Source organism: Nyctibius grandis, chromosome 7 (genome assembly GCF_013368605.1).
Source record: "Nyctibius grandis isolate bNycGra1 chromosome 7, bNycGra1.pri, whole genome shotgun sequence".
Taxonomy (NCBI): domain Eukaryota; kingdom Metazoa; phylum Chordata; class Aves; order Nyctibiiformes; family Nyctibiidae; genus Nyctibius; species Nyctibius grandis.
This window is the reverse complement of record NC_090664.1, coordinates 20,267,485-20,288,449: the sequence shown is the minus strand read 5'-3', so window position 1 is coordinate 20,288,449 and position 20,965 is coordinate 20,267,485. Positions and strand designations below refer to the sequence as shown.

Genomic DNA, 20,965 nt, shown 5'->3' with positions numbered 1-20,965 from the left:
TGAGTTTGTTTGGAATTGGTTTACTGTTTTACTTTACTGAATGCTTCAATTTTATTTTATGAAGAAAAATTACAGCTTGAGGTTTCCTTTCAGAACATACGGGCCCTTTGTTGTGAGCACACTCAGATTTTGCAGTGGCTGCGATGATACTATGTTGTGTTCATCATTTGTCCTCAGAGGTCCTTTAAACAGAGTATGATGTCAGCCAAGTGTTTTACACTATTCTGTTGGAGCTGCTATGATGTCAGTGGGATAAACAAAATGCTCCTGCAGATAATTAATCTAGATCCCCTAAATTCTCTACAGGGTATGAAGCATAATGGTTCCCCTGACATTAAATTGTGTCCAGATAAATCAATCCAGCTGGAACTTGAAAGGTGCTGCTATTTTTTTTTTTAATAAATTGCCTTGTATTTGGTGTAGTACTGACTTTTTTGGTTTCACAGTGGCATAGCTCATATTTAACCTTTCATTCTTCCGCCTCATTACAATATATGCATTCTGTAAAAAAGTAAAATAAAGATTGCAGATATTAGCTATTAATCAAATGTGAACGTTTTAGGTGTGGAATGGCTTTTAAAAAGTGGATAGGGAGTTTTACATGTGATGAAAAGGGAAAATGAAGCATAAAAAAACATGCTGCCCATTGCCATACCGGAAGACGTCACACCTGGAAATAGTCTTGGGTTGTATTTTTCAAGTATTTTATCCTGTCTGTTGGATCTCTCTCTGCCTTAAGTATGTTTGAAAAATGTGTTGTGTTGATTCACAGGAAGGGATGTCTGTACTGTACTGCTTTGCTTCCATTGACCAGACTGTACTCTGAAATGTTTTACTGGTATTGGAAAAATCCATTAGAAGAAAGAAATAAGTAGGGAAAGCGTGTTGTTCCCGATTGTTGAACATACAGATTTTTGCCGTAGTTTTCTGTTATAAAAATGAGAATCTAGAAACTTTATGGCTATTCCATTCTCAAATGAAAGATTATTAGTCCTTTTGTAGCAGAGGTTTTAATATATAGGTTTTAAACATGTTTCAAGGAAGAGCACAGGCATGATCTTCGCATATCCTTTAGACGGAGCTTATAATAGCTTTATGAGGTTTCAATCGGTGTACTTATGATCAGGCTACACAAACCTAAAGCAACTGATCCGTAATTTAGAACTTTTTGATGTAAAAACTCTTCTTTCGGCAGCTGTTTGTAATGTACTGTAAACAAACCACATTATGTGTAATGGCAGTTCTTTACAAGAGGAGGACAGTGTTTCATGTGATTACAATAAAATAATTTTAAAAATAATCAGTCTTAAATCTTGTGCCATTTTAGAATAGCAATAAAGATTTTGGTGACCCCGTCTTTCTTCTCATTCCCTATCTGAAACGTACATCAGAATTTTCAAAGTGGAATTTTGATTCTGGGGAAGATAAATTCACTTGACAACTCCATTAAATTTTCTTTGTTCATTTCCCTAGTGAGACTCCTAGTAGTTACAGGAATTTTTATTTTCCTAGCTTTTTGGTTTGCAGCAGCGAAGCTGATTTAAGTAATTTCTGGCTGCTTATTCTGATCCTTGTGGTGCAGTTTGCTTCCCCCTTCCACCCCTAAGGCTGTTGTAACTCAGGGGGGTGGGGGGAACTGCTTTCGTAACTGGATTAAAAGTATAATCCAGAGTAAAAATAACCTTAAAATTGTTGGGTGTTTTTAAACCAGTTCATTAAAATGATTCATGCTCTTGCTGGGCTTTTCTTTCTGTTAAGAAAGTGGAAGAAAAGGTATAATATTAGTAGATATACCAGATAAATTCAAGAGAAATTAAGTAAACAATAATTACAGAAAGTAATTATCTTTTTTTTTTGTAATGGAGGTTGTACATGTAGTTGATGTGTTTATTATATTCTTCTATTAGATTCGTCCTAAAAACACAGTTGACTTTTACCTGTGAAATAGTCTAAGACCGCTCATTTTAAATTTTACAGGCTCTGAAACCACTGTAACCAGAGCATGTGGGACTAGGATTGCAGCATCTGAATTGAATTGCTAAGAATTCTGTAAAATAACAAGTTGTCTCTAAAAACTAATTCTTTTTTCTTTCAAAACTGTAGGCTTTAGTTGTATCTAAACAAGTTTATTAGGTGAGAATCTGTTAAGTATGGAACTTTTACATTTTAATACCATGTCCCTTTAGAATAACTAGCAAAGCAGCATCAATTGTAATGCTGTTTGTGGAGTGAATTTTTTTCAGGCTATTAATTCCTTTTAATATATGTTGCCTTTGGCTGCCTGTTTGAACTGTTTGTACAGTTTGTATATATAATGTATCAGATTAAATTCTTTTGAAGGCACTTGGGTTACAACAGTTACAGTTATACCAAAGTGGTGTTTAGAGAAAACACAGATATGCATTGAAATAGACTTTTTACTATACTGGACTTTCAAAACAGGGGCAAGTAATTAGTCTCCACTGCACTAGGGAAGCACAGGCAGTTATAATGTGTGGTGGTGGTGTTGCTGGTTATACAGCAAGTTTTACTTGGAATACTGACTTTAATTAAAATATCCTGCCTTCATTACACCAAGTACATGTATTTTTTTGGTTGCAGGAAACTGATAGCTCTTCAAAAATAAAGACCTTAGGAAAACTGTGGGTCATCTTCTGTAGTGCTGTTTTCAAAAAAGATGGTACATTCATGATCCCTTGAAATTCTTTATTAAGGCATATAATAAAGCCATTTAGAGTTTAAATAGTTGTAATGTATTAGTCCTTTTTTATAGCATATATAACAAGAATAAAAATCTACTTCATGTGCTGGGATAGTGTTTAGGAAATGATTGAGTCATCAGTTACGTTTACCACCCCTCACAACTCAACACCCCCTCCCCCCCAAAAAAATCATAGAGCCCAAACTTCTGTTAAGTTGCTTGTAAAAGCAGGGCTTAATTGCACTTGCGAACAGTGTATTTTGACAATTAATGAGTAAAAACAGTCCTCATTATATTTTATTGTACTTAAAACATTGTTTGTTAGGTGGGAGTCTGGCCAGTAGGGTTTCTCTGTAAACTCTGGCTGATGTGTTTCTCTTGATATAACAGTACAGTCTTGTTGTTTCAGGGCATTAAGCTTTGTTTAAAAATGAATAAATGAGCTAGTGCTTTAATCTTCCAAACGTAGAGCAGAAAAACAACTTGTACCTTAGTGTCTGCACAAACACTCTAAGTCATGCTGTAGTCAGGCATGTTGGTCAGTCTGTCTTGACCTTGTTTACACTTTGATTCATGCCACTGTCATGGTTGATACTAAGCTGAGCTTTATTGAATTTTGGTATCAGAAATTGTAGCATATTATCTCGGTATGTGTGTTCTACTTTAGTGTTATTAATTTATTTTCTCAAGAAAATAGTATTACATTGAAAATAATGTTTTTCTGGGTTATTTAAGATGACCTGACTTTAAATGGCCATTTTGTTGTGATGGAGATGATAATTAGCTGTCCACTGCTTTAGAACAATACGTACATTACTGTAATTATATAATGTATGCAGTACTTAAACGTGGTTTCCCATCTTGCATGTGTCAGTTTTCTGACAAAGGAATCTGATTTGGGTGTTGTCATTATCCTCTGTCTCGGCTTCCAATATCCAATACGTAAATTCTACAATTGCTTCATGAGCTCCCGTGAGCTTTGTGAGACCTTCTGCGTGTTCTAGCTAGGAGAATGTAGTGTAGTAACTAGCTCTTTTTTTCCTCCTTTTGCCTGTAGTTGTCTTTACTGTGGTTTGCTTGAGCAGTGTGACTGGTCAAATGCAAGCTCTCCTTCTTTTCAAGTAAAAGAAAGTGCAAAGGAAAATAAGTTCTTTATGTTTTCTAAGCTAGGCAGTCAATGGTTAGTTTGCAGAAAGGAGATGGGCAAAAGATATGAAAGACAGCTTTGTTTGTCCTATGCTCTGAAGTCTTTGGTAGTCTCTGTGTAACTGAATGCTTGCGCCTAAACAAACTCCTTGTTGACTCCTTATTAACTGCGCATAGCAAGTTTAATATATTTTTATATATTAAATATGTATTCTATATATATTTATATATACTTGAAATGGGTTTGTCATACATTTTAAGAGAAGAAATCTAATGACCATATTTTAGCATTAATTCAAATACATGTTGTAGTTCTGAAGATATGCATACTTAAATAACCTCTATTTGCATTTTTTTAAAAGAATAACATTCAAGCATCAGAAGCTCTTAAAACTGAAACTGATGATTTGAAGAAGCAGCATGATGAGGCTGCCTCAAAAGTTCTCCAGCTTGAAGAAGATATCATGGCTGTTACGCAAAAAGCCATTGCAAAAGAAACTGAGTTAGACAGGTATTTAGTAGTTTTGTTCCTCACCTTCCTTATTTTACTGTTTCTTTCCATCAATGTTTCTTTAAACTAACAATTTTTAATGTATGCATTGATTTTCTGTATTAATATTTCTGTACTGTTAATTTGTCAATGTCTTAGTCTGAAGGACAAACTGAAGAAAGTGATGCTTGAGAAGGAGCAACTTGAATGTGTGTTAAAGACAGAAAAGGATGAAAAAGAACTTTATAAGGTAACTTTATTCCTTGTACCTGTATACACTGAAATGAAGTGGTTCGAAATAAAGGTAATAATGTTTTATGGAGAAGTCTGATAAATTGAATTTGTTAAGGAAAAAAGGAAATGGGTAACTTCTGTGAGCAGGTTTTTAAGACTGTTATAGACGTCCTCATATAAAAATGAATGAGGAAAATAACATCTGAATTCATCCCATGATATAAAAAGGTCTGTGAGAAGGAGAATGGATCACCAATTTGTTAAAATGCAAGCATAGTAACAAAAAATAATAGATGCTAGTGAGGAAGTTCCTTAATTATACAGCGCATCACCCAGTAGCTGGTTTTCTTAACACACTCTTTCCTAAGTAAATTACTTTTTACTCTTCTAAGTTCTGTCTCCAGACTGTGTTTTTTAGATCCCTATTCTTGAGTCTTGTGCATAACTCTGAGAAACTTTAATAGGATCTATATTGCATTGATTTTTACTAGCATACCTGATTTCATGTGCTGGTATTGAGACATATACCACCCCCCCCTCCCCTCCCGCCCCAAGGCAAAAGAAAGTCTTATATGCTAAAATAATGAAATCCTTAGGTTGTATGAAACAAATAAAGTGTATTTAAAAGATTATTCCTGTTCATGGGAGAATGCATCTGTGGCAGACAGTATTAGATACACACCAGAAGTCATAAAATCTCAAAATATCTTTCACAAGCATGGAATCACTTTGTAAATAAGCAACACAAATGTTCTAGTCTTTGAGTGGACAACACTTGAGTGCAACAGTTATCCTTTATTAGGCATAATATGATAGACTCGCTGTTACCCTAAAAACAACTGTTAAAGTAGATTGCTGTCTTTGGAAATGAATGTTGCTGATGTAGTCCTGTTTGCTTAGATGATTGCAAGTAGATACTACTAGGAGTCTAATTTCTCTTTAGTTTTCTTCAAGTCGTTTCTTTGTTGCTTGTCCTTAGTTGTCCAGCATTTGTGAAGAGATGAGTGAATTCTGCATAGCTTAATTTGATGTGGGCAGAAATCAGGGCCTTAACTTCTAGCTGTAGAGTGAAGCTGCTGTTAGATGATCAGGCTGAAAGAATTCCAGCCAGAAAATTTGTGCTGGAGGGCAGTGATATTATCAAATGTTTAATTTTTCTCTTTACCTGTTCTAATCTGTCTCAGAGATGAGTTAGAATGTAGTGAACACTTAAATGGACAGGTGAACAGTAGTTTTCATAACGTGGAAGAAGAGTTTGACATTTTTTAGCATCATTACAGATACACTTGAAGAATACAGAAATAGAAAACACCAAACTAGTAAAAGAAATCCAGACGTTTAAGAATTTGGATGCAAACAAAGAAAACATGATATCGTATTATAAAGAGGAGGTTGGCAGATTACAGCTATTCATAGCTGAAAAAGAAAATATGAAGAAAGCTTTTTTGCTCTCCTCATCAAACAAGGTAAGCATTACTAATATAATTGGCCTGGTTTAAAATAAACCTGTCTAAGGTTTTGTGTGTTTGACAAGAGAAAGGGAGAAGTTGACGATATCACCAGGGTGTAGACTGAGAGGCAAGAGGATTATGGTGTTCTCAGTAGGTGCAGAAAATGATCAAAAGAGTGAACTCGGTTTTAGTGTTGCACATTCTGAGTTTATTGAGGTGTTTCACATGATGAACTGTGAGATGAACTATGAGTGAAGAAGTAATTTGTGAGTTCAGTAAAAGTGCACCAGTAAAAGTGGTGCACTCCTCTGAATTGCTTTTAAGTTCATGAAAAAGGAAGGAGATTGAGGAAACAAGAAAAGAATGTAGGTATGTTGAGACTGCAGAAGGTGATGAGAGGAGAAAAGAGGAGACTTTGAAAGATGTGCTGAAAGACCTATTAGGTGAATGTACTGTCAAGGTACAATGATGTAAAATCTGAGAAAGGATAAGATACCATGTAAGTGGACTAAATTGACTGAGAGCTCAGCAATATGAGTGCCAGTAGGACTTGTAAGGAAGAGGTGATTTTTGCTATGCAGTGTGGTAGCATTGTGGTTAGGAAGCAGTGTAGTATAGTAGGAGAGTGAAACTGCTGAAGAACTGGTATCTATGCTGTCCATGGTCCACGTGGGGTTACTTCAGACTAGTTTTAGTGTGGTGCTGTGGATAGACTACCCATTAGGTTTTTGTTCCTGATGTACATCTTCCTGTTTCCTTTCATCCAAAAGGAATGCAGTTTCTGTGCCCTGAGACTGTTCTGTCTGTGATCTACAGCGTGATAGGTAGTAGCGGAATTGACTGGGAGTTTTGCTTCACAAATGTGCTCTTGATCCAAACTAGAGAGTTAATTTAGACACAGCCTTGGAGGCCAGCATGGAAAAGTCAGATTATGAAGGTGACTTTGTCTTATGTATCTTGCCACAGAAAAAGCAATCTAGATCTCGAAAGAATAGAAATTGTCTTAAAGTAACATGAGTTATGAATGTAATATTTAAGTAGAAAAGTAGTGCTGTTGAGAATGGAAATAGCAAGAGAACAAAAAGAACACACTATCTTTAAGTTGCAGCTTACCTTGTTTTAGTCTTTTGACTGCTCTGCAGTTTTTTTCCTGAATGTGTTATACTGCTACTGTATCTTACTTTGGAGTAAAAACATGTAGGGGGGTGTGTGTGTGTGCCAGTACTGAAGCAACCAAACATTTACGTCATTTATTAATCTTCAAGTGCTTGTGACATTTCTAGTGGGATCATTAACATTTTTATCTTATACTGTGAAGCTGCAGATATTTACTGAAGTATGTAACTGATGCATCACATGCAGTAAAAATAGCTAGGGGACAGGACTTTAGGGCATTTCCTGGTCCATCCATCTTCATAAATGCTTACAATATATATTAATATTCCTCTGGACTTGCTATGCAAAGTGATTATTGAAAAATTAACAAATAATGGACTAGAGATACCCGAGTTTATGTCTAGACTCAAGAATACGAGATGATTATGCCTTCAGGAAGCCCAGAGGCAGCAAGTAGCTTATAATAGCTTTGAGGTTTTGTGGTGGTTTTGTGTGGTGGTGGGGTTTTTTTGGTGTTGGTTTTTTTTTCTTTTTTTTTTTTTTTTGGTGATCCTGGACTTTTCTGAGGAATGAGAGGCCAGTAGTGCAGCTTGGGCTGCCCTATGGAGCTGCAGCAGTGCTGAGAGTCTTAGTGCTGCAGCTTGCTCTTCATTACTTTTTGTTCTCGGTTCGTTCTGAAAAGCTTGTTGTGCAAGATTGGGAAATGGAGCTGTGAGAAAAACATCTCAAAGCTGCTTTACAGTGTCTCATGTCAGCCAGTTGTAGGCATCGTAAGACCTCTTACTCTGTTGTTACCTGCAGTGTCTTACAGTGGGATGAACTTTTGTTTTGAAGCTGGATGGCCTTTTGTGCCTGTTAAGGCTTCTGTAGTGATAAGAATAAAGTAGTTCTGGAAAACAGACTTATTTTGACGTAAGTTTAAAACTGAAGCTGAAAATACAACAAAAATCCAGTATAGATAAAATAATAATATTTAAATTTGCCTTTATGTCCTAGTGAAATATGTTTGCACACCATTGTTAGCAAAGAAGGCAAAGGGGGAAAATGTACTTGCGTAGTAACTTCTTGGTTTAGTGGTTTGGCTAAAGCCACTAGGAAAACTTTATTTTTCTTTCAAATATTTCTAATCCCTATACCAACATGTATTTAAGCTTTGAATTAAAAAATGATGTATTCTCTTCCCTCTCTTCTCTTTTCCAGGAGGATGCAAGAATTTTAAAAGAACAGCTTCGGAAAGCTGAAGATCAGATTCAGGCTAGCAAACAAGAAGCTGTCCTAATGTCAAAAGAGCTGAGCGACGCGGTAAATGTGCGAGATAAGACGATGGCAGATCTTCACAGTGCACGTCTGGAAAATGAAAAATTGAAAAAGCAGCTTGCTGATGCTTTAGGTGAACTTAAGAAAATCACAGCGTTGAAAAACGAACAGGTAAATTGTCATGTCAGTATTTAGTACTGAAGTTTATCTGTGTTTATAAAATCTGTCAGAGCTAGCTTTGCTGAAGTTGGGGAGTAAAACATGTTTCTGGATGATTAGTGCAAATTACTATCAAATTCTCTTTTGGCACTCAAGATACTACCTTACATCAAATACATGTTAGCTGATTTGGAAAGTTGGTAAGAAAGGTGGTTTCTGCAATTACTTAAAGCAACTCCCCTCCACCCCCAGATTATTTTCACAGAACAATACAGTATTTATCTATATTATTTTGAATCTGCTCCCTTTCTTAATTCTTTTGTGAGTCACAGTAGCATTAAAAATTCATTCAGATATGAAAATTAATAGATCTTTTTTTTTATAATGTTCTTTCCTTATTGATGGATTATCTCTTGATTCTTATGAGTCCTTTCAATAATTTTGGTCAAAGTTAATTTGCTTTAGTATTTATAAGTATAAAAATATTAATGTAATGGAAACTGTCTTGACTTCCTTCGACTTGTATAAATATCTAGTGAGCTAATAAAAGTGTCATCATTCTGACTTAAGCGAGCTTTGTATTGGATCTTCTGTGACTGCAACTGTATTGGATTAGTTTGCTACTAGGATTACTGTAATGATGTAGCAGTTTGAAAAAATATATTGAGCTGAACAGTAATTAAAATAGTGCAGTAAATATGACGTGAATAGTACAACCCTCAAAAGAACTATTTTATTTAAAATATCCAAGAATGACATGTTTTTTCTAAGAATTTTGGTTATATACAATGTATTTGAAATGCATCCTGAAAGAAGTAGCAGATCATCTGAATGACTCAAACTACCAGAAAGTATCTGTATATGGCATATATCTAGCTGGTAAATGTAGTTTGTTTTGCTCATGTATCAGTGTTAGAGCCCAACTGAACCATGTACAGTAGAAACATAGTGAGTGTCATGGAATACAGTTGTGGTCTGTCCATTTTTGCCAAGTGGCTATACTTGTCTATAAGATGGCTAGAACACCTTCTGGAAAGTGTTCAGACTTTTGGTGTACGTTCAGACTTTTGGTGTACGTTCAGACTTTTGGTGTACGTTCAGACTTTTGGTGTACGTTCAGACTTTTGGTGTACGTTCAGACTTTTGGTGTACGTTCAGACTTTTGGTGTACGTTCAGACTTTTGGTGTACGTTCAGACTTTTGGTGTACGTTCAGACTTTTGGTGTACGTTCAGACTTTTGGTGTACGTTCATCAACTCATAGAATAAGAATTCTCTTTACCTGCCCCTGGTATTATACCAGTGCCTATTTATTCCCTTAGTGTGTCCTGCTTGGAATGAAGTTCAGCACAGATGCTGCCTCTATCTGTACTCTGCTATATTCCTTTCCTTCCCACAAAGAAAATAGGAACTTCTTTTGTACTTACATAGAGCATGATGCTTTCTTTAATTGAACAAAGGCTTTTTGGGAAATAGGGGTATTTGAACACAAGGGAGAACAGTTTCTAATTTTTTTTTTTTTAAGGAAACTTCAAACACAGTAGAGCAGGAACTACGCAGAGAAGTTGAAGATCTGAAGCTTCGTCTGCAAATGGCTGCTGACCATTACAAAGAAAAATTCAAAGAATGTCAAAAACTTCAAAAACAAGTAAACAAGTTTACAGAACAGGCAGTAAGTAGAATGAGATAAATTGCACTTGCTTTTTGTAACTTTTCAGCAATTGTTTAATTTCCTTCTGCAAAACCCAGTGCTTTTAAAAAGGATTAAAACATGCGGTAAGCAGTGGCTCTTTAATTTACCATTTTCTTCTGTAAAGATAAATTTGTTTTATGATTCTTTTTAGGTAGTTATTGAAACAAAGCACAGGATTTATAGTAACTGGTGTATGTAGAAAGCTAACAGAGTTTGGGTGAACCTATAAGTATAATATTGTTGAAGGAAGAATTTTGAAACTGAAGCAGGGAAAAATCCATAATTACTACCTCTGTTCAGTACCACGACCACCAAAAAAACCCCATAAACCAAAACCAAAACAAACCAACAAACAAACAAAAAAAAACAAAAGTGGGGGAAATTGAGAACTTGGAGGAGGATTTCAAAGTGAAGTGGGGAGAAGGTTTCCACAACACAGTATACAGTTGTATTCCATATGTATTTTGTATTCTTAGCATTCTTCTAAGATTTGTTCCATAAATAAATAAGGCTTTTGTGATGATGATGTGAGTCTTACGCCAGCTAGTAACTAAACCTGTTAGCGAATTTCAAACAGATTTGAGAGCAGAGTTCTTCAGAATTTTGTGAAAATTAGTGACTGCATCAGAGAGGAGCTCAAACAGGGAAAAGGCGTGTGAGCAATGGCAAGATCTACAAATGTGAATTCTTAAGAAAAACAGACTTAAGTATTTCTGCTATCCACAAAACAAATGGAGTAGTTACCCAGCTTTGATACACAGGTTACTTTAAAAAGTTGTCTTCTCATCCAGAAGGTCAATGGTGAATGAGGTATCATATCAGAATGCCTGTGGCTTTTCCTTAAAAATCTTCTACATCTTTGGCTATGTTATACATCTGATAACAAACATCAAATTTCACTGCTTTGACACTGGAAGTCCAGCACTCATTAGTAATACAGACTCCAATTTCTAATGGAATATTAGATTTAAATTGATGGATTTAAGTGTAACTGATTCTCTAGAAAGTAAGATTTTTCTAAGAATTTGTGTAGAAATTACTGTTTCTGTGGAAAAAGAACTTTATAATTTAAGATTATAAAAATCATAGTCTGAGGCAATTTCAGTATTAGTAGAACTAAATGTGTTTGCATATTTATTATTACCTGCTGTTCTAACGAGCAATTCCATCTAGTCCAATTTTGGAGGAGATGGTAGTGCAAGATACACATTACTTTGTGCTTTGGCTTTCATTTAATTAAATACCAACCCAAAATTTCTTTTCACAAAGAAAATTGCAGGGCATCACCAGAAACTGACAGATGCATCTAATGTTGAAACAGCTACTGCCGTTGTTACAGACAAAAAGTTGTCTGCATCTCCAGGTATTAATAGCTTAAATTTTCTCTGTTTGTATCAGCCTGAAAGTGTTGTCTATGTTAAGTAGTCCCTAATAGTATTTATAGTATAAAGTAGGTGGACTTGTTCTGTTTTAGTTAAAGCAGTGATTAGAAATGTGAAAATTCATCCAAAAATCTTGTGTCTTTTTTCAAGTGGTAACATTCATAAATAACTTAATGTATCTTTTCAAAACAGTTCAGTTGATATTTGTTAATGTCAGTAGAATGAACTCTTGAATTTCTGCTTGATAGTTAACACAGAGCCTGTTTTGCCAAGCTAATAAACAGTTCATTAAAAAAAAATTCCTTCCCAAATTTGCAAATTGTGTGCAATAGCATGGTAATTTTGCAGTCCTGTTATAATGACTATCCACTGCAGCATTCTACTGTAAAATGACATCCACTGAAAAGTTCTGATTATATGATGGCAGGGTCAAGTCTATAGACTATTCGCATGATTTATAGGCAGTAGTGGTTTATTAGAAAATATTTAACTGGTTTATAATTCTTATGAACTATTAAGTTCTTACAAAACTAATCTTCTAAAACATAAACATATAAAAGGTTAAAACTAAGCCTGGTTTATTATTCAGTTTAAATTGATAAATGCCAGTAAATGCTAACTAATTTTGTTTGTGTTACTTTATGGTTCACACATTCTTTCTGTCTGTAGAGACTATAGGTTGTAATTTCTGTCAGTTTCCTCCTGTCTTAAGTAAATATAAGTGTTTCCTAAAACAAATAAAATCCCAGCAAGCTCAGTTATAGTATGTGATGAGATGAAGTAGATTGCTGAGGCACTTCATGTTTTTATGGAAGAATAAAATATCTAGCATGATATCATAATGTATATATTCTGGTGTTTACTTTCTTGGGAGCTAAGGGGAGAGATGTCTGGTGTTTTGTTTTTGTTTTTTTCCGTTGACCTTTGTAGTACATATGTGTATATTTATGTTCATCTTCAGTGTGTGAGAGAACTGAACATAGACATACCAGTATGACTGCTGATCTTGGGTATCACATTGTACACCAATGCTAAGGAGAGGTGGTGGAGTTGCTCTTTATGTGAGTGAGCAGCTAGAATGTATTGAGTTCTGTCCAGAGGCAGATCAGGAGCGAGTTGAGAGTTTGTGGGTGCAAATTAAGGGGCAGGCTGGCAGGGGTGATACTGTTGTGGGTGTCTATTACAGGCCACCGGATCAGGATGAGGAGGGTGATGAGGCCTTCTACAGGCAGCTGAGAGCAGTCTCACAATTACAGGGCCTGGTTGTTGTGGGGGATTTCAACTACCCTGATATTTGCTGGGAGGCCTACTCAGCCAGCCATCCTCAGTCCAGGAGGTTCCTCCAGTGCATTGATGATAACTTTCTGATGCAAATGGTGGATGAGCCAACTAGGAGAGGAGCGCTGCTGGATCTTATCCTCACTAACAAGGAGGGTCTGGTTGAAGAGGTGAAGGTTGAGGGCAGCCTTGGTTGTAGCGACCATGAGATGGTAGAGTTCAGGATCTCATGTGGCAGGAACAGAATAGCTAGCAGAATCACAACCCTGAACTTCAGGAGGGCCAACTTTGGCCTTTTCAAGCAATTGCTAGGGGAAATCCCATGGGACAGGGTACTAGAAGGTAAGGGGGCCCAAGATAGTTGGTTAGCGTTCAAGGACTGCTTCTTCCGAGCTCAAGATCAGAGCATCCCAGCAGGTAGGAAGTCAAGGAAGGGTACCAGGAGACCTGCATGGTTGAACAGGGAACTGCTGGGCAAACTCAAGTGGAAGAAGAAGGTGTACAGATCGTGGAAGGAGGGGCTGGCCACTTGGGAGGAATATAAGTCTGTTGTCAGAGGATGTAGGGAGGCAACTAGGAAAGCTAAGGCCTCCTTGGAATTAAACCTTGCAAGAGAGGTCAAGGACAACAGAAAGGGCTTCTTCAAATACATTGCAGGTAAAGCCAACACCAGAGGCAATGTAGGCCCACTGATGAATGAGGTGGGGGTCCTGGAGACAGAGGATAAAAAGAAGGCGGAGTTACTGAATGCCTTCTTTGCCTCTGTCTATACAGCTGGAGGCTGTCCTGAGGAGCCCTGGACCCCTGCGGCCTCAGAAGAAGTCAGGATAGAGGAGGAATCTGTCTTGGTTGATGAGGGCTGGGTCAGGGACCAATTAAGCAACCTGGACGTCCATAAATCCATGGGCCCTGATGGGATGCACCCGCGGGTGCTGAGGGAGCTGGCGGAAGTCATTGCTAGGCCACTCTCCATCATCTTTGCTAAGTCGTGGGCAACGGGAGAGGTGCCTGAGGACTGGAGGAAAGCGAATGTCACTCCAGTCTTCAAAAAGGGCAAGAAGGAGGACCCGGGTAACTATAGACCGGTCAGCCTCACCTCCATCCCTGGAAAGGTGATGGAACAACTTGTTCTTGGTGCTATCTCTAGGCACATCAAGGATAGGGGGATCATTAGGGACACTCAGCATGGCTTCACCAACGGGAAGTCTTGCTCAACCAACTTGATAGCCTTTTATGAGGATGTTACCCGGTGGATAGATGATGGTAAAGCTGTGGATGTGGTCTATCTCGATTTCAGTAAAGCGTTTGACACGGTCTCCCACAGCATCCTCGCAGCTAAACTGGGGAAGTGTGGTCTGGATGATCGGGTAGTGAGGTGGATTGTAAACTGGCTGAAGGAAAGAAGCCAGAGAGTAGTGGTCGGCGGGACAGAGTCCAGCTGGAGGTCTGTGTCTAGCGGAGTTCCGCAAGGGTCGGTTCTGGGACCAGTTCTATTCAATATATTCATTAATGACTTGGATGAGGGATTAGAGTGCGCTGTCAGCAAGTTCGCTGATGACACAAAACTGGGAGGAGTGGCTGAGATGCCGGAAGGCTGCGCAGCCATTCAGAGAGACCTGGACAGGCTGGAGAGTTGGGCGGGGAGAAATTTAATGAAATATAACAAGGGCAAGTGTAGAGTCCTGCATCTGGGCAAGAACAACCCCATGTACCAGTACAAGTTGGGGGCAGACCTGTTGGAGAGCAGCGTAGGGGAAAGGGACCTGGGGGTCCTAGTGGACAGCAGGATGACCATGAGCCAGCAGTGTGCCCTTGTGGCCAAGAAGGCCAATGGCATCCTGGGGTGTATTAGAAGGGGTGTGGTTAGCAGGTCGAGAGAGGTTCTCCTCCCCCTCTCCTCTGCCCTGGTGAGGCCGCATCTGGAGTATTGTGTCCAGTTCTGGGCCCCTCAGTTCAAGAAGGACAGGGAACTGCTAGAGAGAGTCCAGCGCAGAGCCACGAAGATGATTAAGGGAGTGGAACATCTCCCTTATGAGGAGAGGCTGAGGGAGCTGGGTCTCTTTAGCTTAGAGAAGAGGAGACTGAGGGGTGACCTCATTAATGTTTATAAATATGTAAAGGGCAAGTGTCAAGAGGATGGAGCCAGGCTCTTCTCAGTGACATCCCTTGACAGGACAAGGGGCAATGGGTGCAAGCTGGAGCACAGGAGGTTCCACTTAAATTTGAGGAAAAACTTCTTTACTGTAAGGGTGACTGAACACTGGAACAGGCTGCCCAGAGAGGTTGTGGAGTCTCCTTCTCTGGAGACATTCAAAACCCGCCTGGACGCGTTCCTGTGTGATATGGTCTAGGCAATCCTGCTCCGGCAGGGGGATTGGACTAGATGATCTTTCGAGGTCCCTTCCAATCCCTAACATTCTGTGATTCTGTGATTCTGTGATCACTTGCCACATGATACTGATTGTTCTCTGATTAACTCTTTGCTTGGATAATGTGGAGCACTCTGTTCTTGATGCGCTGTCAAATTTGGCCTGTCACCTCTCTTATACAAACTTTATTTATGTAACAAAAAAATCAGTATTCTTGTTTTTTCTTCAATGTTCACAGTTAGCCCTATTTCACCTGACATAGTTTCGGAATTCATGGTAAAGGAGCAAGTACGTGAAATGAATAAAGAAATTGCTGAGAAAACAGAGAAGTATAAGAAATGCAAGCAAATGTTGGCAGTAAGTAAATGGCTGCTTTGGAAAGCTGAACAGAAAGTAGCTATAGGTGCTAAGTCTTAAAACCACAAAGCCTACCCAGCTGAGTTGCCTTGCTTGTTTCTGTGATACACTATGATTATGGTAGAAATCTTAACATTAGAAACACATTTTTGTTAAGTCAGCTCTCGATTACTTGTGTTAGAGAGTCCAGACAAGGACCCCTCAGGAAAACCCAGATGCAGTAAAACAAATGAACAAACCTGCTACTACTTCTATGGTTAAGGTTTTCAATACTTTTTTTTTTTTTCATTATATTTTAAGTACTTTTATAAATCAAATACAGCATGTTGCTATAAGCCAGCTGATGTCTGGAACAAGTATAGCAGTGTTTATCTGATATGCTGTTCAAGTATAATAACTCCTCCAAATCTGACTGTCCTGGGCTTTTACAGCGTTTTGATGTCCGAGTGGGTGCTGCCTATGACTGAGCTTACATATGACTGAGCTTGGGCTCAGTCATATGTAAAGGCATTTATAGGGTTCTCTGGACCAAAGCTAGCATCAGCACTGCTGTAGCCACAATAGTAATGCCCTTCGAATATTAATACTTGTCAGTCCTAATTTGATTTTCATTTAACCAGTTTGGATGTATGTATGATGATGGAGTTGAAAAGCTGACTGTTGTAGAATTGTTTAAGAAGTGCTTTCTGGGTATTGTCTCTGTTCATTTGTTTGCTTGTTCTTTGAGGATTAAAAAAAATAACATTAATCAACATTATGAAGTCAGAACGGTTAGAATTAAGATTAGAATTAAAAACTTGGAATTTTTCTCTACTTCAATATGTTTTGCTTTCAAATAGTCATAATACATTCACAAACTGCTGTGAACTCAGCTTATCATCTTGTTTCTCTTATTTATCACAATGAGATTATTCTGTTTCAATGTGCTCTCCAGGATGTAACAACTGCCATGTAATTCTGCTCATTACCCTGTTTATGGAGAACCTATGTTAGCTTTTGCTGGCTATTTCTTCTATAGTGATGCTTGAGGAAAGCTTTGCCTTTGACCTTCTGGATGAAAGCTATTTAGGTTGTAAAAGTTACAAGGAGAAGGGCTTTGTATTGAAGTGAGATACTTGAAGGAATAATCGTGATTACAATGTATCATTAGGATACAAAGAAACTTGAAACTGTGAAGCTAAAGAGGAATACCAGCTAGCTGAAAACTCAAGCAAGAAAAAAAATATGTATTGAACATTATCTATGCAGTGTTCAGTGGTCCTGTCCTTTTCAAAGTCTTGAGTCAGGCTTGATTTCTTGAGGAAGCCATTTGTAAATGATCTCGTTCTAAAAGCATGGAGTTACACGGTGTCATTGTTGGGGGTGGGAGGGAAAATCTCTTAAAGTTGTAAATATTTCATGCCACGGTATAAACTCCTTTAGGACGAGAAGATGAAATGCAGTGTTTATGCTGATGAACTAGCTAAACTGGAGCTGAAGTGGAAAGAACAAGTGAAAATCAATGAGGGTATAAAATTACAGCTAGCAGCAATGGAGGATCAGTATAAAGTAAGTTACAGATTTTGTTTATGACAATGAACAGTATCCTGATCTTAACATAGTTGCTTATTTCTAATAGTTCAAGTAATGAAGAGTTTTAATGGGGAAAAACTACTAAATGTCCTTTTGCTGTAAATAGAAATTCTGTTTTGCACTTGTAGAAACAACACAGTCTTGTAATGCTTCTTTTAAAGTAAGACAGATCTGCTAAGTGTTATTACAAAATGGCTATCAGTCTTTTAATATTGTGGATTTAGACAAATGTCGATATGGTGTTAATCTTGTATTACAGGAAAAAAAAGAGGTAGTGTGTTCTAATTTTCTGTTGCTTATTATAATAGTAACAGGAATATTGATTGGTATGTTTGTCCAAAATCTTCATATTGCATGCTGTATTACCAGTGTAGTAATGTCTAGTGCATTTTATCTGAATTAACTAGAGAGATACAAGATGAGTGATATATTGTTTTTAAAATCATCATGAGAGAATGACTTTAATTTGGAGTATCTCAACTATAATCTTAGTAGAGTGATGTAACACTTGCACCAGAAAGTCAAGCATAATGGGCAGCTTTAGCTTGCATGGGACCTTAATCTTTGAGGCTATGTGATAGTAATACATATGTTGAAGCTGCTTTGTAGGTCAACAATGACAAGAGCAACAGACTTCTGTAAGACCAGCTTTTATGCTTGTTTTCAGTCTAATGGTGATAGTGTAATTGTCAGAATACTCTCTATTGCCCATTTTTGCCTATTGTGATGAACAGGGCTTAAATTGAACTATGATTATATCAGTTCTAGAAGAAACCCCCTTCCATTAGAAATTACAGCACTTTTTCTTTATAAAATACTGAATTACTCTACAGCTTATTTCAGTACTCTGTGTAGGCTTTGCTGTCCTTTTCCAACACTTTTCAAAGCTCTAATTTCAATTTTATAAAATGCATGACTCTTTCAATTATATTCAGTTTTATTAATTAGCAGTGATTGGTTGCAATGCATAATTTAATGTAAAATAAGTTTGTTTTTAACTTCTCAACAGCAGGAGTAATAAATAATTGGTTCTAAAATTGAAAGCATTTTGATTGCAGTTCAAAACTTGTTATCATTCAGGAGGGTGCAGGTGGGGGAGGAAAAGTGAGCTTTTCTTCCCAGTCAGTAGATTTCTCTTTGACCTGAACAAGGAGAGGGAATTTTGGAACTGAAAAAAAATTGATATGTAACCACGCAGAGCATTGAGCTTGCATGCTAGAAAAACAAGTGGAGAGGCAGTCTCCAAAGTAACCAGAATCCAAATAAAATAGCCCTTTGTAGAGGAAGATTATTTAAATAATCATTTTGAAGCAAGGAGGAAGCCTGGAAGAATTGTGTAACGTGTCAGTTGCATCTCCTCCTAGAGCACCCAACACAGACACAAGGCAGATGTTCATGAAACAAACAGTGTCTTTGAGGTAAGAGGAGGTTTCGGCTCTTTCAGTTCTGTGGTGGGACGTAAGAGCTGGAGAGAAGTGAATGAAATAAATCACTGAAATGCTTGCCAACGGATTCCTTTAGAAATAATGAGATGACGCTTGCAAACCTGCAACTGTTTCTGGGCAGTGGTGTCCCTCCTGCCATTAGTATTACTGACTGTACTTCTGGTTTTTAACCTAGGATTTTCTCATTCCACAACTGTTCTCTGAAAACTGGCAAGAAAAGGCTGCTAATGTACTCCTGTTATCCAGTAGATAAATGTAGGGAAAATTGTTGGTTTTGATTAGTAGTAGTATTAGATGTTGCATATAACTATAGTAGATAAAATAATTTCCACCTGAAAGATGAGCTTAATCATGGAACTTTGATTTCACAGTAGAACCTGTGGGGAAATAGTTTCTATTCACTCATATAGGAACCTTGAACATATCCTTTCATATAGGTTCAGTTGGCGGAAAAAGAGAGACGAGTAAAGGAACTGGCATCACAGTTGGAACTCTTTACCAGTGAGAAGGTATTGTCAGGATTCCTGTTAAATTTTGTAAATTAACACTTGTGACGTTCTCTGGTTTGAGGAATTGCAATTTATTTTTAAGTGAGGATTTGTTTACTCTTTAAACATACTTTCCCATATTTGGATATTTTGCCAAAATGAATTAGCATTTTAAACTACAAATTCTGTTAATAATACTAATATATTTTAAAACAATGTACGCCATAGTACACCAACTTGCCAAAACTGACTCAGCCTTTGAAAATGTTGTCGTTTATTGTTCTGTAATAGTGTTCTAGAATATTTTCTATATATAATCTAACAAAAACATTATGGTGTCAAAAATTACTCCTTTGTTCCTGTCTAGAATGATATTCCATCCAGGATCTAAAATGATTATTTCAGTTTGCAGATAGGGGTTACTCTGTGTAAATTAATAATCTGAAATTGGAGCTAGCTCTACAGTTCACAGAACATAGGAATTCCTACCAGTTTTTGTCCTATATTCCTTTGTCATCTCAGCAGCATCAGTTTTTCTACAAGTTTTCAGTGGACTTCCAGCCTCCTTCCTGCTTTACTCTATATCTTTTAGTGAAGGATGTTGAGCCCTGTTGTTTCTAGAGGCTGATACCAGCTTAGTGCATGTGCTGCTTGGCCAAATAGAAAAGATTATTATGGAGTTTATGCTGCAGCCTTTCTGTCCTCTAAGGGAGGATCAGTTAACAAAACTTGCAGGAATTTAGTTTCTTTGAGACAGCCTCTCTCCCTGATACTTTCAGGAGTTCCTCGCTGACAAGCAGCACAATTAGTAAACCTTACTCCCTTTGGAATCCTGGTGTAAGACATGAATGGTACCTACCTTGACAGTTTTTTTCCATCACTGGTTAGGATTATTTTTGCTCTTATCCAGTGTTGTCCTATAACTAGAGATGTAGACACTTCAACAGTATAACATCCACATTTTGCACAATGTGTGCATACAACCAAATCCTTTTGACATCTGCAGTTCTCTTATTGACTGCTTGTAATAATAAGAGCAGCTCAACATGTGACAGTAGTGACTTTGGTAAACTGCAACTGGAAAAAGATCTTTTATCAGAAAAGAAAGATACACAAACAGTACTCTGATTTTTAAATATATGATAGAGAATGGACTGCTACTTTCAAGAGTTCACTGTCTAATCAAATTCATTATCATTACTGTTAAACCAGACATTCTGAAATACTAATGCTAATCTTGTAATGTTGGAAGTACCTCTAAGGTATTATGTGACAATTAATCAAAACTAGGTTTTACTGAAAAGTGAAATAGTAAAATGTCTTTATTACATGCACATAGTATTACATGATGTTGTGGAAAAGTCAGGATTGTTCAGATTGCTTAAAAAAAAAATCCCGTGTGAACAGATATTTAGTAAAAACAGGAATTTGCATACTAATAAATTGAAATTAAACTGATTTCAGATTAAGCTAAAGTGTTTTGTAAAATTCTAGATTCTCAAGTAGTTGGTATTTAAATTATCTTTTCTTTTTTTTTTTTTTTTACCAAAGATATAATTTTTAATAGATGTCTCTCATATTTTTCTAATTTAAAAGAAAGCAAAATAAAAGTTGAGTTGATGAACCTAGTTTAGCTGGAGGGAATAATTTTAAACACCACACATAAGAAGGAGAACAACTGTAATAATAATGTATGGAGCTTATAAAAGCTTGGAACTTTGTCTACCAGATTTATAGATATCTACATTACAAAGAAGAATCAAAGTGCCTTGCTAGACTGGAACCATGATTTAAAAGGTTAAGCACAGTATAGTAAACAGCTTTTCAA

At 37.1% G+C, this 20,965-nt stretch overlaps 1 protein-coding gene across 4 annotated transcripts in view; it reads left to right on the top strand.

The window, feature by feature from the left end:
- Positions 1-20,965, top strand: part of TAX1BP1 (Tax1 binding protein 1) — a 66,134-nt gene that overhangs the window by 30,058 nt on the left and 15,111 nt on the right. The window contains exons 6-14 of one of the 4 annotated variants that reach the window (XM_068405132.1): positions 4,210-4,358; positions 4,497-4,587; positions 5,852-6,037; positions 8,339-8,566; positions 10,079-10,225; positions 11,516-11,609; positions 15,514-15,632; positions 17,055-17,180; positions 19,087-19,158. In XM_068405132.1, coding sequence (XP_068261233.1) covers positions 4,210-4,358; positions 4,497-4,587; positions 5,852-6,037; positions 8,339-8,566; positions 10,079-10,225; positions 11,516-11,609; positions 15,514-15,632; positions 17,055-17,180; positions 19,087-19,158 — 1,212 coding nt within the window. The remainder of the gene's footprint in view (positions 1-4,209; positions 4,359-4,496; positions 4,588-5,851; positions 6,038-8,338; positions 8,567-10,078; positions 10,226-11,515; positions 11,610-15,513; positions 15,633-17,054; positions 17,181-19,086; positions 19,159-20,965) is intronic. The other 3 variants (XM_068405134.1, XM_068405133.1, XM_068405135.1) reach the window with 3 other exon arrangements.